This window comes from Pinus tabuliformis, chromosome 5_1, assembly GCF_031772625.1.
Source record: "Pinus tabuliformis cultivar Carrire ecotype Pingquan chromosome 5_1, CPIR1, whole genome shotgun sequence".
In the NCBI taxonomy this organism is placed as follows: domain Eukaryota; kingdom Viridiplantae; phylum Streptophyta; class Pinopsida; order Pinales; family Pinaceae; genus Pinus; species Pinus tabuliformis.
In genome coordinates, this window is record NC_142305.1 from 920,191,218 (window position 1) to 920,209,253 (window position 18,036).

General features: G+C 40.0%; 2 protein-coding genes across 2 annotated transcripts in view; both read left to right on the plus strand.

Moving 5' to 3' along the window:
* SULA (NAD(P)-binding Rossmann-fold superfamily protein) overlaps positions 1–18,036 on the plus strand; it is a 608,848-nt gene that overhangs the window by 121,952 nt on the left and 468,860 nt on the right. The window lies entirely within an intron of this gene.
* LOC149167799 (uncharacterized) lies at positions 10,870–13,107 on the plus strand. Its single transcript, XM_089431598.1, has 2 exons — positions 10,870–12,103; positions 12,264–13,107. The coding sequence occupies exons 1-2, from the start codon at positions 10,927–10,929 to the stop codon at positions 12,908–12,910; spliced, it is 1,824 nt and encodes a 607-aa protein (XP_089287724.1). The 5' UTR covers positions 10,870–10,926; the 3' UTR covers positions 12,911–13,107.

The window sequence follows — 18,036 nt, forward strand, 5'->3', positions numbered from 1 at the left end:
ATATTAATTTTCACAATTTTAGAGACAATTCAGAGCATCATTATAAAACCATAAAACATATCACATGAAGAGCAGTACACAAGGGATTTGGCTTTAACAAGTGATGTATTATGTAGCGTACAATGTACAAACAATAATTTACCAGGAAGACCTGGAAGGAAGTGAAACACTCCCAAGAGTTTTCAACAACCTGGAAGGAAGCAAAGCTCCCTGAAGGTTGGGTTCCCGTACTAGGGAAAATTACCCAAATACAATAAGATAGTCAACTAATGTTACTGCTGCACTGCTCTGACTACTTTCTATCACTGATCTACTATTGGTCCATCTGCTGCTGCTATATTATCACTGTCCACTGCTTCTGTCCGCTGTTACCATCGCAAACGCTGTAACTGTTTGCACTGCTTTCACTGCCTTCACTGCTTCAGTAACTTTAATAATGTTGTCTTAACTGCTCTGCTTATGTTGCTCGCTGCACCACACTACTGCTGCCTTTGCACTTCACTGTTTCACAACTACCAACTGCCGCTACTACTGCTATCACTGCCCCTGCTCCCTACTGTCCACTATAATTATTATTGCTTGTGCTGCTCCTCCTGTCAACTGCTACCATCCACTGCTGCTGCTGCTACTAATGCCCACAGTTGTCACTGCTCCAACTGCTGACATTCACTGTTGTCTCTACTCCTATTATTCTTACTGTCCCTGCTAGCACATACTGTCCAACAAAACAACTTACAATGTATGATTAGGTCAACCCTGGCTTCACAAACTTATATTTTGTACGTTCACTGTCATGACAATCTACCTGCAGTGTTAAATCTGTGTCACTGTTTTTATTGTGGTACATACTGTAGCATCAAGTTATATCTGCTGCTCATACATCCTCAAGCCTCCTGCCAAGTCTTACTGTGATGTATATACGATCTCCAATGCACTTTTTAACTTTCATAAAGCTGCCTCCCTATATCACGGGCTCAGTTCTACATTGTCCAATGAACATTAGATTTTCATCAAGCGCAAGACTGCACAGAGGTCAACTTATAATGAATATGTATATGCTTAAGAAACTCCTGTAGGCGCTGCAAGAATTAGGTCACTGTAGAAATTATTTACGTACCCAGAGACCAGCAGTTAGACGATTTCTTCGCTGGTCATAGAGGAGATGCTTGACCAAAAGTTTGGGATCATTGTTACACTGTCTTATACACAGCGTGCCATCTTGATCTGTGTCAGACTATGCATTAAATTACACCAGAAAAATGGCTCTTCAACATTTCACTTGTAGATCATCATGATCCATAATGCATTAGATCAGATCAAAATACTTCAGGCATAACAAATTTGCACTTGGTTATTGTGTATATTCGATTGATTGAACTGCAGATCTTTGCATTCTAATATAATTATGAATATTTCATATTTGACAGATCATTTGCACGGATACAAACAACAAATATTCTGTGTCTCGGTTCATAGTTCTGGGCCTCTAGGTTTGTGTAGATAATATCAGTTCTTTATGTCCAGAAGGATTTGCTAGGTCGCAATGCTCCAGTGAGTAAACACTTCAGGGTTCGATCTAGAGGATTTCATACACAACAATTTTTTCACAGAACTAACGAAATCTACTCAGTGAACCATGACCCATTCATTCCAAAAAAAATGTCACCAATGACAGATCAGTGCCTCTCATTCCAGTGCAAAGGGGCAGCAAGTTAGGCCATCTGTCATTGGTTTTCTGAGGTCCTCAAGGAAATTTCCAAAAATTGCATGTACAAACAACAAGATTCCTTTGATGTGCATTCAGAGGTGCCCTAGCTGCAGTCTTGTTCCTTCAAATCTCACCTTAAGAAAAGAATCCGAAACCTTATGCAAAACACCAAAATAAAAGGATAGCCCAAAAATCCAAAGCCGCAGATGTCTTCACACATTCCTTTTTAGCGACATGAATAGATTATCGTTGAGCGGAGCTTGAAACAAAATCCACCTCTGCGCTTCAGATGGAGTCCACGAGATAGACAAACACCAAGAACCCTTTAAAAAATTCACCATCCAAAAACCCTTTGACTGGCCGCTGAGCAAATCATTAAAAAAAATGCTGAAAAGAGCAAGTCAACAACCAAACCCAAAAATGATTAATTACTGCCACTGGTCTGAGATTTTCCTTCAGGAATGCAAGTCTTCATTGATTGGATCTTTCTTCAGAGATAATGAGACATATCGATAACAACAAATCAAACTTTCCACAGAATTTTCGCTGCTTCAGCTTTTATTTCATAAGACGGAAGAAATTCGATGCCCTTGTCCGTTCATATCTTAGTTTGTATAGATTTTTGATGAGCTTCTAGAGAGATCCACCGAAAACTTAATTTTGGGACAAGTTAAATTGCTTTTGAATTTTTTATTTAGCTTAAGGTCGACTTAGGCGGAAAATGTTATTGATTTTGATGCTAAAGAAAACTCCTTTATGCCTTGGACCAAAAGTATGTTAAGGCAGATACTTAGGATTATATTAATTAATATGGGTCCCAAATGTTACTTTTGAATTTGGACCATATAATTAAATTTATCCCATTAAGATATCCTCCATATAAATAATTCTTTTTGGGATTTTAATTTGATCCCATGATTTTGGGCCAACCTTCATTGAAATTTTAACTTATGATATCTGTTGCTTCTTAAAATGCTGCCACATACTTGTTCTTGAGAGAATTTTCAACAATCATCCAATTTTGCCACATCATCATTATTGCCATCTCAGCTGCCCTTGGGGTTTTAGACCCTAAATTGGACCTTCAATTTTGATTGGATGTTTCTCTTAAACCGTGAGGGCCCACAAAACGCTCAACATACCACCGGAAACAACTTGACGAGAAGAATTTGATGGTGAGGGTCTTCGAGGCAAGCACATTGATTTGTTTCTCCAAAAACTTCAGCAAAGACAAGGTGTCTCCAACATCCAAGGAACTCAAATCCTAGGGCTAGGGTTTCGTTCTTGCAACCTCTCATCTATTTGATACATGCACCTGCTCTTGTTTTGACATCAATGCCCTGCTGCACACCTGCTTAATCATCTTACAACTACGCCCACTTTGACATCTATGACAACCTGTTCAACAATCTCCCCTTTGTCATTGATGTCAACACACCAAGCATACAAGGTATTTTGCATTCTGCATTTCCTGGACTCCTCCAAGTTTTTCTCCCCCTTTGACATCAATGGCAAAGGGTCATTGACACACCAAATGATATGGATCCTCTTGACAACATGCTCTCTGCATCATCTCTGCAAGCTCCCCCTGATGATATGCTTGATCCTGTGGACCTGTAATCTTTTAACTATTCTTCTCCTTCTGAAACTATTATGAGTTTGACATATCTATCTTGTTATTCTATCCATGTTAACTGTCTATCAATTGTAGACTTTGCCACGTACCTCTGCATAAACTACCCCTGTCAACATGCTTTCCTGCTACATTAGATCCTGTGCTGATGTCCCCTCTAAGCAATATGCTTCTACAAACTCCCCTATCTTTGTGCATCTATCAATAATGTGAGAGATCACGGGAATACCTGCTTTCTCTGTCAGACCCTGGTGGTCTTGTCTTCTTGCCCAGTGAATGACCTACCTTCATGACTCTGTGGGGTCCACGTCAAACCGCTTCAACAATCTCGTGCAAAATGGAAAATGTTGTGACATAGATAACATTCAACATTCCTTCCTTCTTGCATCTGCGGGGTTTGCTTCAATCCACTTTTGCAATCTCGTGCAAAATGGCCAAGATTATGATATAAATAACACTCTACTTTTAATCTCAATAATGGAGTAAAAAAGTTATAGTTTCTGCTGTTATAGGTGTCTAGGATTCTGTCTTGTCTTTCAGAAAATCTGCTCCAAGGTCTTTGATAAAACCCATTGTCAATGCTCCTGCTATGTCCCCTGCAATCTTGAGCTCAATGTCCATAGTTAGAACATGTGTAACAATAACCATGAAATGTCTCTGCATGCCTGGGTGTATGGGGTGAAGATCTGCTGAAGTTGTCTTGTCCCTAAAAATGCTTTTGTTGCTCTCCATCCCTGAATGCTCTATCTTGAGTTGATGTCATGAATGCATCATCCTGATTTGAAGCATTGGTCTTCCAGCTCTCTTTGTTGATTGATTTGTATAGGACTTTGACTTTGGGCTTCTCTTCATTCTTGGGATAAGACTTCTTTACAAAAGACTTCTTCTCTTCTTGTGATTGTTTTTCATTATTTGGATGAGGCTTCTCTTCATGTGGTTGTTCTTCATATTTTTTGACTTGTGGTTACTCTTCATCATTGGAACGTGAAGTATCACCAATATATCCCAGACCTGTCTGATGAATGGAGATCTCTGGCAATTGATAATGTTTTCGAACACTTGTGAACTTCTGAGTTTCTGTTTCAGTTTGTTTACTTTAGCTCTCAAGGCAACGATTTCCTACTCATGGTTTATACAATCTCCTTCCTTTTGCTTTATCTGACCTTTTAAGACATCCTCGATCCTTTTGGCTTCTTCAAGTTCCCTCTTCAAAGAGGTGATATGTTTTTCTTTATTTTGCTTGTTCCGCTTGTTTGACTTTTCCTTTTCCTTGTCCTTGAGCTGGTTTGTCAAGCTTCTTTCCCTATCGTTTGCTTCTAGTAGTTTGCCTTTGAGATCGTCAACTTCCTTCTTGGTTTCAAAGAGGTTGACGCAGGGGTTATTGGGCTGACGTTGGGCCAGGAAAGGGCTGACGCAGTCCCTAGAGACTGACGTTGGGGTTATCGTGGAGCAGATTGGAGCTGGGAGCTATGGGAGTGTTTATCCGGGGCTTCAGCCAAAATATCTGCTTCCTGTAGAAATTTCTGTTTTCCCACCCCGGTTTTCAGTTTCACCTTATTTCTCCCATGTAGATAAATGCCCTTTCCCATAACCATACATTTAACAAGCTGAAAAAATAAATATCGCCGAAAACACAAATTCTGGAAATTTTACAGAATACTGGAAATTGCAGAAATAAAAATCAGCAGTAATAAACAGCCATTAAAACACATTTAAACACTGAGATTTTTGGTCAACTTGACCTTGGAAAAACCCCCTACAACTCTTGGGGAAAACCAGTTCGAGAGCTCTTCTTTATTTCTGAAAATGCCTTTTTCACAGTGAGAAATATTCAGCAAAAAATCAGCAAGCAAATTTACAACTTCTCTTTTCCCATGCCTCACAGCAAACTGGAAATTACAGCAAACAGGACAGCAATAAACGCTGTACGGCCTCCTCGATTTTCGTGCCCACTTTCAACATTAAATGCTACTGTACGGTCCTCGTTTTGCGTGCAGAAAAACCAGCAAACTACTCCTCGATTTTTGTACAAACCACTCCTCGAAAATTGTGCCAAAATCTGCCTTTCACTGTGTGCTGAATCAGCTGTACAAATCTGCTCAACTGCTGCCTTGGAATGTGTGCCAAGCTGCTGTGTCCTTCTCCTCCCTGCTCAGAAATCTCTCTTGCTCTCCTTCTCCCAATCTGCTCATGAAAGAATGAATGACCTTTTCCTCCTTTTCCTCCTTTAATCTAAACCCAAGTGACTTTTGGGTGATCCCTAAATCCAATGGCTGAAATAGATTGAGATCTAAGGCTGAGATTAAATGCTCATTTAAATCTCACTTTTTATTTTTTAATTCACCCCACTTTAATAAAGACCCACTTAGTCATTTATTTCCAAAGTCACTTTTCCTTTCTAATTTTTCATTGACTTTATAAAAGTCACTTTAAAATTAGACTTAGTAACTTTATCACTTAAAGTCACTTTTAAATAAGATTTAACTTTATAAAAATTATAAAGTTACTTTAGGAGAAAAATTAAATTCTTTTGGACATTTTTCCCTAGGCCAAAGATCAAAGCCTAAGGGAACCACTTGTCCTCCGGTACCAAATTTCAACACTCCCTCTTACCGAGGAAGGTGTTCCTCACCACACCCATCTTGTCTCTGAAGTAGACATGCTTGCCCTGTGGTAAGGCTTTGGTAAGAATATCTGCAACCTGCTCATCAGTGGAAATATACTCAAGCTTCATAGCTCCCTTCTGAACATAGTCTCTGATGAAATGATATCTGATCCCGATATGCTTTGACCTGTCATGAAATACTGGATTCTCCGTGAGTTTAATGCAACTCTAATTATCACAGTAAATCACTGAAGGTCTGAACGGCTGACCAAATAAGCTAAACAACATCTTGCGAAGCCAGATGGCCTCACAACTAGCTAGACTGGCTGCCATATACTCTGCTTCCGCTGAACCCAGTGCTACTGACTGCTGCTTCCGGCTGAACCATGACACTACTGCTGAACCCAACCCAAAACAGCACCCTGAAGTGCTCTTCCTATCAGAAGCACAACCTGCCCAATCAGAATCAGTGTATCCTGCCAATCTCACTCCATCTCCCTGCCTGTAGTCCAGACCAATGTTGCACGAAGCGGAAGCGTTTTTTGGAAGCGGGGACGCCGAAGCGTCATTTTCCAAAAATCTAGGAAGCGAAGCGTCCGCGGAAGCGTCTGTTATATATATATATATATTATATTTTTTTGCATTTATACTCAAAACAAACATCCCAAATACCAAATTAATTGTAGAAGACATGAAAACATGCATATTTTTGCATAAATCAAGATAGATATAACATCCATTGTACATTAATGATCTAGAATCTAGATTCTTCTCCGCTTGTCTAGCCTTTGCCTCTACCTCGATCGTCTAGGGATATTAGTCAACATTGCCCAATTTTGATCAAACTACCTAATTCAAGACTTAAAATATGGTAGAAAAATCTTAACATGTTTGATCGATGATTTTGATTTGATTGAAATGTAATTTTTTGCTAAGGGCGTGCCGCGTGACAAAGGAGTTCAACAATTAACACCACCAACACTAGGGTACATATAGGGCTTGGTGCTCTTGATTAAATGCTAATCGCATACCTTCATACTTGATATAATCTAATGAAATGCCACAATCCCATTGATCCTGAATTCCTGAAAACTGTTAAGTCTGCTGAATTTTGAATAGGATATGAAATTCTATTTTCTCCATATGAAGTCCAATGAGGCTGGAACCACTCTCAAACATCCTGAGTCATTTCATGGTAATGTTAAAAATTTAAGTAAAAGGATGAAAATGAAAAATAAAGGAGAATGTCACTTTTACTTTAAGAATTTAACATTACCATGAGGGAGCATCTGCTATATTTATATTTTTTTTTGCCTTCATTTGTCACCCTAACCCAAGGTGGACCCACCCCCAACAAGCAAACTCACCTAAAATTTAAAAAAAATTGAAAAAAAAACGATTTTCTAAACGCTTTTCCAGAAGCTTTTCTGGAAGCGTACGCTTCCTCCTCCGAAGCTCCACGCTTCCTCCTCCGAAGTGCCACGCTTCTGACGCTCGAAGCGTCGTACGAAGCGCGCTTCGGCGCTTCGGAAGCGGCGCTTCCGTACAGTGCTTCCAAATTTCCAGGAAGCGGCTAAAAAAGCCGAAGCGGCGCTTCCGAATTCGGAAGCGCCGCTTCTGGCGAAGCTTCCTAGGCGCTTCCGTACAGGACGCGCTTCGGGGCTTGGAACCGTGGGGGGGGGGGGCGCTTCGTGCAACACTGGTCCAGACCATAATCCACTGTTCCCTGCAAGTACCGCAAAATGTGTTTTGCAGCCACCCAGTGAACCTTCCTAGGCTCACACATAAACTGACTCATCGTGTTGACTGCAAAACAGATATCTGGTCTAGCGTTGACCAAATACATCAAGGAACCAATCAGCTGCCTGTACAATGTGGGATCCACCAACTCGGAATCCGAAGCATGAAGCTTCTTCCAGTTGGTGATCATCGGTGTCGACATGGGTCTACAATCCTCCATGTGGAATCTGCTAAGGATGTCCACAATATACTTCCCCTGCCCCAGGAAGAAATGCCCCTCCTCCTGCCACACCTCCAAGCCCAAAAAGTAATGCATCAAGCCGATGTCCTTCATCTCAAACTCCATCGCAAGATCTCCCTTACAGTGCTCTATGAGTCTCTCTGCACCTGTAATGACCAAGTCATCCACATACAGCACCAGAATGAGAGGCTCCTCACCAATCACAATAAAGTAAAGGTTCGGATCTGCCTCACTCTTTGTGAAACCCATCCCTTGCAAGTATGTATCTATCCTGGAGTACCAAGCTCTGGGAGCTTGCTTCAGGCCATAAAGGGCCTTCTTCAGTCTGCACACATGGGACTCCTTCCCATGCACCTCAAAGCCCTGTGGCTGCTCAATGTACACCTCCTCCTGTATGAAGCCATTGAGAAATGCGGTCTTCACATCCATTTGGTGGATTTTCCAACCCATCTCTGTTGCTATCGATATAATGGAGCGGATCGAAGTATATCGAGCCACGGGAGTGAAGGTCTCCTCATAATCAACTCCCTCTACCTGGGAGAACCCTCTAGCCACAAACCTCGCTTTGAATTTCTCAATGCTGCCATCTGCAGCATGCTTTACCTTGTAAAGCCATCTGGAAGTAAACACGGATTTGCCCTCAGGGCTCGGTACCACCTCCCAAACATCATTCTTCATGATAGAAGAATACTCCTTGTTGACCACTACTGGTCAATTTCCATGCAGTACACCCTCTTTTCTTGGCAGAAAGGGGTAGCACCTGAACGACGTGTCCGTGCCAGCCTACAGTCATCAGCAGCTTGATCATTTCAATTGTAAACCCAGTCTGCATGTATGAATTGTAAATAATCTAAGCAGATGAGAGTCATGTATGTAAAATTGCCTAGGTGGACCTAACTTTCTATGATAATCTATGTCCCGGAAGGTTTTTCGTCTCACCGATCCATGGATCGGCAGAGTTTTCCTTCAAACCTGACCCCAAAGCCGGGATGGATTTTGTCATTAGAACTTTAGGAGAATCCTAGTGTGTTAATCTGCTAGATTATAGTTGTGTCGCAGAACTGGGTGATTGATGAGGGTCTGTGTTAAGTGGGTTTGTCCCCTTGGGATGTAAATTGTAAAACGTCATCATGAAATGTGTCTTCAGGGTTGAAAATGTTTTAAATCCCCTCGTGAGTCCTAAGTCCTAGGTCCTAGGTGATGTTTCCAAAGGCTTGGTTCGATGATCCATTTAAAAAATGAAATAAAATAATAAAATAAATAAAAAACTAAGAAATTTAAAAAATTTAAAAAATGAAATAAATATAAAATAATAAAAAAAAATTAAAAAATTTAAAAATTTAAAAAAATAAAATAAAATAATAAATAATAAAAAAAAAAAAAAAAAAAAAAAAAATTTAAAAAATAATAATAAAAAATTAATTGAATAAATCGACGGATGAGATCAAGAGATGTCTTGATCCTCATCAACGGTCGAGATCATTTCTACATGGATCATTCGAACTAGCCGTTGGGATCATTTCCTTTATATAGGGTCTTAGGTGGTCATTTCAGATTCATTCGATCTGGAGTCAGTACTGAAAAAGCTCTCTTGTAATCTGGTTTTTGGTTAATAAAAGAAGACTTTGGGGTCCAAATCTTGCTGGTGTCATAGTTTTACGAAACGGCCGAACCGAAACGGAAACGGCCGTTTCGTTCCGTTTCAAACCCCTCCGCATTGACCCGGCCCTTGACCCGGCTCGGTTGACCGGGTCAGCTATGACTCGGCCGGGTCATCCAATGACCCGGCCGAGTCATAGCTGACCCGGTCAACCCGGCCGGGTCCCGTCATGACTCGGCCGTACCGTTACAAACCGGCTGTGGCAGCGTTTTAACCCAAAAAAAATGATTTTTTTGCTGTTTTTTAATAAAGTGAGTTAGGGTTTGTGGAGCTGAAAGGGTTATTGTGATTTGTTTAATGCTTTTGGGGTCCATTTCCCCTCCCAAACTCTATTTAAGACAGCCAAATGCTCTCATTTCACTCACAGCAGTCTTATGCATTTGAGTGAGAGTCTTCTTTGAGAGTTAGTGAGCAGTTCTTGAGCTTGTTTTGGAGCAGCAGTGAGGAGTCTTGGAGGAGCATTGTAGCTGGAGTGAGGAGCTTCTTGGGCAGCCATTTGGAGTAGCATTGAGGAGCTGATTTTTGGAGCAAGCTTGAGGAGGCAGTTTGTGCCTGGAGGTATTTTTTTCCACCTCTATAAATCTGTTTTTACTTAGTAAATTTTAGGTGCATATCAAGATAGCTTAGAGAGTGTTTTTAGTCAAATAAATGAACATTGAATCAATTTTTTTTTTTTTTTTCATTTTCAGATTGTTTTCCTAGTCAAAAAATGGCACCTAGAGCAAAAGATCCTGCTTGGGCATATGTTGAAATGGTTGATGATGAGATGTGTTGCAAGTTTTGCCATAGGAAAATTAAGTCAAGTCCTGGGGGGATTAATAGGCTGAAACAACACTTGGCAGGGATTAAAGGCAATATTACTGCATGTAAATCTAATGAAATTGGGGAGATTAGAAAGAATTTGTTGGAAAGCTTTGAAAAATTTAATGCAGAAAAGACTAGGCAAAAAGAGATACAGGCTGAAATTGGGAGGAAGAGGGAGATACAAAGAATGATGGCTGCCAAGGCCAACCCCCACTATGAGTTTGAGGGTTCTTCCTCTATCCCTCAAACTGATGCATCAAACCCTTTCCGTTATGTTCCTCCCTCTTTTGCTTCTGTTCAAGATAAGGGAAAGGGTAGAATGAAGGGTGATGGGACTATCAAAAGTTTTTTCACTCACTCGGGCTCCTCTCCATCAGATGCACATGGTCCTGAAGTTAGTAAAGGTCTTGCTCAGCCCACTTTAGATGACCATTGGAAGAAAGAATTGAGGGAGACTGCTTGTGACTACATAGCTAGATGGTGGTATGATGCTGATATCCCCTTTAATGCTGCTCGTTCACCATATTATGAGCCTATGTTTGAGGCCATACATGCTGCTGGAAAAGGCTTCAAAGGCCCTACTATGCAAGAGCTAAGGGGGTTTCGTTTGCAGAAAGAAATTACATCAATTAATGAGTATTTGCAAGATTTCAAGGAATCATGGGCAAGAACAGGGTGTACCATCATGTCAGATGGATGGACTGATCAAAGAAACCGTACCATCATAAACTTTCTTGTCTTCTGCCCACAGGGAACCATGTTTTTAAAATCAGTTGATGCATCTGATAAGGTAAAAGATGGCCACTTGTTGTTTCAGCTATTGGATGAGGTTATTCAGGATGTGGGGGTGGCTAATGTTGTTCAAATCATCACAGACAATGCCTCTAACTATGTTCTTGCTGGTAGACTGTTAGAGGAAAAACACAAGACCATCTTTTGGACCCCATGCGCTGCACATTGCATAGACCTCATGCTTGAGGATATTGGAAAATTAGATTGGGTCAGAAACACTGTAGATAATGCCAAAAGCATAACAAAATTTATCTACAATCATACACTGGTTTTGAGTCTCATGAGGAAACACACTGGAGGCAAGGATATTATTAGGCCTGCCATCACTAGATTTGCTACACATTTTTTGACATTGCAATCTATGCTTTCCCAACATAGAAACTTGCAAAAGATGTTTTCCAGTGATGATTGGAATCAAAGCAGTTGGTCTAACAAACTAGAAGGCAGAGAATTGAAAAGGAAAGTCCATGATGAAACTTTTTGGAGAAAGGCAGCAGAGATTGTGAAGGTTGCTGAGCCACTAGTTAAGGTGTTGCGGTTGGTGGATGGGGAAAGGTTGGCTATGGGCTTCATTTATGAGGCTATGGATCAAGCAAAGGAGCAAATAAAGACAGCATACAAGGATAGAGTGGCAAAGTATGGGCCCATTTGGGCAATCATTGATGAAAGATGGAACAATCAACTCCATCGCCCTATACATGCAGCTGGGTATTTTTTGAACCCACGGTATCATTATAAAGCTAAGGAGTCAGGAGCTTTGAGGGGGGAGGTCAGAGATGGACTGGTTGATTGCATTGAGCGCATGGTCCCATCGGAGTCTGATCAGCTGCTGATACATCAGCAGGTCACATCCTTCAGCAATGCAACAGGTACCTTTGGGAAGAACCTAGCAAAGATTGCAAGAGAAGCAGATGAGCCAGGTAAACAAAAATTTCAATTTTCAATTTCTTAATGGTTTTACTTTTTTTATTAAAGTTTGTTAAATCATTTATAATTTGAAAGTTAGATATAATTTGTAATTTTGTTGAGCTTCAACCTTCATCTAACTCATAATTCATTACACTCCTATGTTTTTTGCAGCACAATGGTGGGAGGCCTTTGGTGGCCAGTGCCCTGAATTGCAAAGGTTTGCAATTCGTATTTTGAGTCAAACTTGCAGTGCATCTGGGTGTGAGCGCAATTGGTCTGTCTTTGAGAGGATTCACACAAAGAAGAGAAACCGTTTGGAGCAAAAACGGTTGAATGATCTAGTTTTTGTCCAATACAACCTTCGGCTCAGACGGAACCAATTGCTGAACAAAAGACCTGATTCAGATCCCATTGTGTTGGAAGACATTGATCCAACATCAGATTGGGTAGTGGAGAGTCGTCTACCAGAGTTTGATCCTGATGAGGATCTTGATGAAATTGATGTTGAAGATCCACTGCAGCGTGTTCAGTTGAATGCAGATCCCGATCCACCAGCCTCAGTCTCACAGCCAGCTAGTAGGACTCCAGTTGTAGGTGCTTCGCCTTCCTCTGCTCAGCCACGACAGAAGCGCAGCCGCATTTGTACTCTATCTCAGCTTGCATCTGCTGCACAGCCTAGTGGTACTGGCACCACTTCTACAGTTGCAGTTGGAGACGATGATGATGAGGAGGAGCCATGGGGCCCCTTGTCTGACTCTGATGATGATGATCCAGAGATTGGTCGAGATGATCTTGGCTCCTCTGGCAGTAGCTACTAGCCTCCTTGGTTATTTGTATTTTGTTTTGACTCTTGAGTCTTTGATCATGTATGACAGACTACAGTTGACTATGTATTTACTATTGCCATTGGGTACCACCGTACCATTTTGATATAATGGATTGGTTCATGAGCCTACTTTGATCATATGTTGTCTTCCATGTATATTATAATGTTGTGTGTTTGGAAACTTGAATGAAAATCTTTAAAATTATGTTTAAAATATTTAAAATTATGTTTTTTTATAAAAAAATAAATATTTTATGTATTTTTTACAACGACCGAGTCATTGAAATCGAGCCGGCCGAGTCATTACCGAGTCCGAATCCGAGTCCGAGTCGATCCTCGGCCGAGTCCGAATCCGAGTCCGAGTTGTAAAACATTGGCTAGTGTTAGTCTCTGGAATTGCTGTGAGATGTTTATTTTTCTGCATATTTCAGTTTTCAGCCATTAATAATAGCTTGTTTTTAGAGTATTGTGAGCACAGGTATCTTGTTCACTTGCTAGGGTTTGAGTGTTGTGAGGGTTTCTGAAATAATGGCAGGTATCTCCATTATTTCCTGAGATCTAGCAGCATTCTTGCCCTCTTTATTGATGGTTGCTTGAGATGTGCAGGAAATCTTTAGGTGAAGGATACTGGTGGGCGTTTGGGGAAGTTCTAGGCTGAACCAGCCGACTCCCACAAGCTCTTCTTTGCAGAGCCCAGCTGATTTTGCCCTGGGTTAATCATTTAAAATTTCTTTTCTGGTTTACATGAGAGATTTCTGAAACTCATCTGATATTCTGAAAGTACTTTGGTTTTGATTGCGAAATCTGGCTATCAAAGGGGCCAAAATCACAAATTTTGTTTAACTGCTCTAGGGTTTTAATTTTTTTTTTGGTTCTGCACATATATTTTTAGGTCTGTTTTCTACACCAAAATTTGCATTTTCTTTTTAGGTAGATTTAAACCAAAGCTATAAAAGAGATATTTTTTGCAGAAATGCGCAGCTATATTTAGCTCAGGGTCGGTACCACTTGACATAGCAACCCGCAGCTGGCCATAAATCTGAAAACGCTCATGAAATTCTTTGAATTGCCGCTGCCTGACTTGCTTGAAGCCGCACGCTCATAAACGAATCATCATCTTCTTTTGAGCTAGATTACATGCTCGTCTCATTTAGCCGACGCCAGAAGTCCAAACTTAATAACGCATTGAGATATTTCCATCGGCCTAGATCATTGCTGACAGTGATCTGCATATCAGATTCTTGAAGGACTGGGGAAGAAGACTGTGGCTCCTTGCTGTAAGAAAGAAGATGTCCTGATCATTGTTGAAGCGCTCAGTCCAAAAGAACCGAGCTCCACCTTCCGCATTGACCCTTATCAGCGCGTCTCATCTGATTTACGCATCTGGTGACATCAATGAAAACGTCGTTCTGCCATCTTTCATCAAAATCATTTCCTAGAGTGTAAACATGCTTGAGATTTCCATGATAAGATCGATCAATAGGCTATTACGCGGCTCAGTTGCTGGATATCGTTGCAAATAAGAAATTCGTGGTCTTGTCACTGTCAGCAGCAGAAGCGTGAGCTCTTTCCGCTGTTTGTTATCAAACTGTCCGGATCTTTTTGTGCGATTGGCGTCTGCAAGAGATCGATTCAAAGCCGCCAGGGTCACGGATTCGGGTTTTCACGTCTCCAAGGAACAGGTAAATCGATTTTTATCCCTGCGTATCAGGTAAGAATGAACTTCTCTTTGGTTGCGAGATACATATTGCGGTTCTGCGGTTTATACTTTAGTTAGGGTTTCAGTTGTAATTTCGTTTTCATGATTTTTTATTTAGAATAGATTTCATTTAATCCTTAGATTCAGGTTTTATTAGATTTTAATCGTTTTAGTTTTGTTTTAAATTAAAATAGATTTAAATTAGATATATGCATTTCATTTTTTAGGCGTAGTTTTTGTTTTTTTGTTTTGTTTTTTTTTTTTTTTAGGGGTTAGTTTAATATAATTTGGATCATTATCGTAGTTTATCTTTTAGAATTTGGACTAAGTTGTTAGGATTTAAATTTTTTAGATTTTAATCTTTATAATTAATCGTTTTTCTTTTTTTTTTATAGATTTTTCTTTATAAAATTTTAGAAAATAAAAAAGATTTATTTTAACTTTGGTTTAATTTTATTTTTGTTAAAGTTTAGTTTTAGATTAAATTTTTAGATTTCATTTTTTTTACTTTCATTTAAAAAAAAAATAAATAAAAAAATTTCTCTTAGATCCAGTTATTTTCGGGAATCATCGTGTTATATCTTTCATGCTAAGATCTAAGTTTTTCAAGTCGAGATTCGAATGTGATATCTGGTTAATGACTCTTAATTTCGCTGTTGTTTAAATCAATTTAATTTCTCTTAGTTTGCTGGATATCGTTATTTGAAGAGCTTTGTGGTTTTATTGGATATCTATTGTTCTCTTATTTGATGATAGATGATTGCTGTCTGTGGTTCATGTTCTTATATCATCTAGCTGGTAATCATTTAAGCACCAATCTCTTAAGGCACTGATCTATCAAATTAATAAAATCATCTTAGTGCATCTCGTCTCCCAGCCCAACTGTTTGGCAGTTGGCCTCCATCACCTCACAGGGTCTACCCCCCTTAGCCGCGGGAGACAGGCTTAAACGGAGGGATCGGGGATCAGAGTGACAGCCCCCGGTCTGAGCGTTGTCGTGCCAATCCGCGCGACAACATGTTTTGGCACCGTTGCCGGGGATAGAGTTTTTCTGTCCTTGGTTCTTACATTTCAAGCTTTTCTGTGTCTAACTTCTTGTTCAAGTGGCGACTCCACTTCCTATATTATCTGCAAGAGTGTACACTAGAAGACATCCCAACAGTCTGTGCAACCCCATTCCTGATCCTGAAAAGGTTTACAGGGTGCGATCACACAAACTTGCTTCTCGTACACTCCTTGCAAATCTTGGACAAGAAGCCCTTTCCGATATTCATTTGCTCTTTAAAGGTCAAGTTAGGCGCAGCACCATGAGTCTGTATGCCCCTTGTGATTTTTCTAACATTCCTGGATCCCCCAATGCTATTCCATCTGTTGGGATAGACAAATTGCCTAATTTTCGAGGAGATAATGCCATTACTGTTAATTCCCACTTACGAGATTTCAATATATGGATGGCTAAGTATGCTAGATCTCCTGATTTTGATCATGAAGATGTCAGGATGACTCTTTTTATCTTGACTCTAGCAGGTGATGCTTATGACTGGTTTACAGAAAAACCTCCAAATTCATTTAACTCTTTACAATCAATCATTAATTCATTTAGAGAAAAATATGGAGATAAAAGAGAGGGAAGACATCTTGTAAGAGCTCTTACTCTGATAAAAAAGAGAGAGGATGAAACTGTTGAAGAATTTAATAGAAGGTTTAATGGTATTATTAGAGAATTACCTCAAGACTATAAACCTACAGATAAAACTCTCCAAGATTTTTACATTGATGCCTTCGGTCCTGAACCATCTTATGAGTTAAGGCGTGCTAAACTTACTGATTATCGAGATTGCCAAGCCTTAGCTGTAGAACTTGAAAAGGATAAGGCAGCTTCTGGGAAGTCTGAAATCCCAGGTTTTGATAGGGCGGCTACGAAACTAAAGGAACCTAAGGGAAAAGCAGTCCAAGAGCCAGAAAGTGAGCTTGTTCTTAAATTGCTTCAAAAAATTGAAACTATGGAAATTAATCATAATAAGGAGATAAACACTTTGCAGAATAGATTGATTCAGATGGAAAGAACGCAATCGCAAAATTTTCAGCCTCGAAATAATAATAACAAAAATAATAATTGGCAAAGAAGGGGTCAATCTAGTGAGCAGAGACCCCCTAACCTGCTTACTAATCTGGTAGATGATGCTCCTCCTTACTGTCGTGCTTGCGATGCTTTTCACGAAGAGTCCTCTTGTCTCATTATCAGAAGACTCTTGGATAATGGAATGCTTGGGACAGGTGAGCAAATAAACGTAGTAGGGAGCAAGTTTCCTGTGCCCATGAATGATTGGATAGAGATTAAGGAAAGGAGCTATGATGTTATGGATCCTTCATCTGCTTTTAGTATTAATAACCTTGAAAATGAAGATGACATTTTGGCTAGGTTATATGGTGAGAAACCCTCTCCTGAGAAAATTTTAGAAATCGCTAGAGATAGGGGTTTGACATACCAAAGAAGGGATAAAGATCAGAGCGGGAATCAAATTCCCCCTCGAACTTTAAACCCTGGCATAAACTCTGGAATAGATGTTGATTTGGGAAGTTGGTTTAACAATGCAAAAATCTGGGTTCCTGTATCTGAGATTGCTAAGATCCCTTCCCAAAAAGACAAGTTACTAAAGGCAATTCAGGGTCCTCAAGTCAACACTTCTCAGCAGAAGATTCGCGAGGTTGACTATCATGATGCTCCTATTTATCTGCAAAGCGTAGATGCTGATAACAAAGATCATCAACCCTTCTTTATCACCTTATTAGTCAACGGGTATAAATTGAATAACTGCATGTTGGATTCAGGCGCATTTGCTTGCGTTATGACTAAAAGGGTCATGGAACAGCTTAACTTAAGAGTTTCTAGACCCTACTATAATATATGTGCTATGGATTCTAAGAAAATCGAAGTACATGGTTTAATCAAGGATTTACAAGTTCACCTTTCAGTTTACCCAGACATCATGGTTGTTATGGATATCGTTGTCGTTGATGTACCTGATGCTTGGGGTATGCTGTTATCTAGAAAGTGGGCCTCTGATCTAGGAGGAAGCATTCAGATGAATTGGTCATATGCTATGATTCCTTCTCCTAGCGGTGATGGTTTTGTTAGGCTAAATAGAGAGCCCGAGAGGAAATTTCATGTTGAAAATCCTAAGAAGCCTCATAACGAAATAATTAGAGAACAATCTGACATCGGGAACTACTCTATCATGTCCAATTTCATAATTCCTCCCGATGATGAGATTAAGGATCTTAAGGATAACGTCTGGTATATGTACTTCGATGGTGCGTCCTCTAGTCATGGTAAAGGTGCGGGAGTAGTGCTTAAATCTCCCCTTGGTCATATATTCAAGTTTGCCTATCGTTTAGAATTTGAAGCAACCAACAAT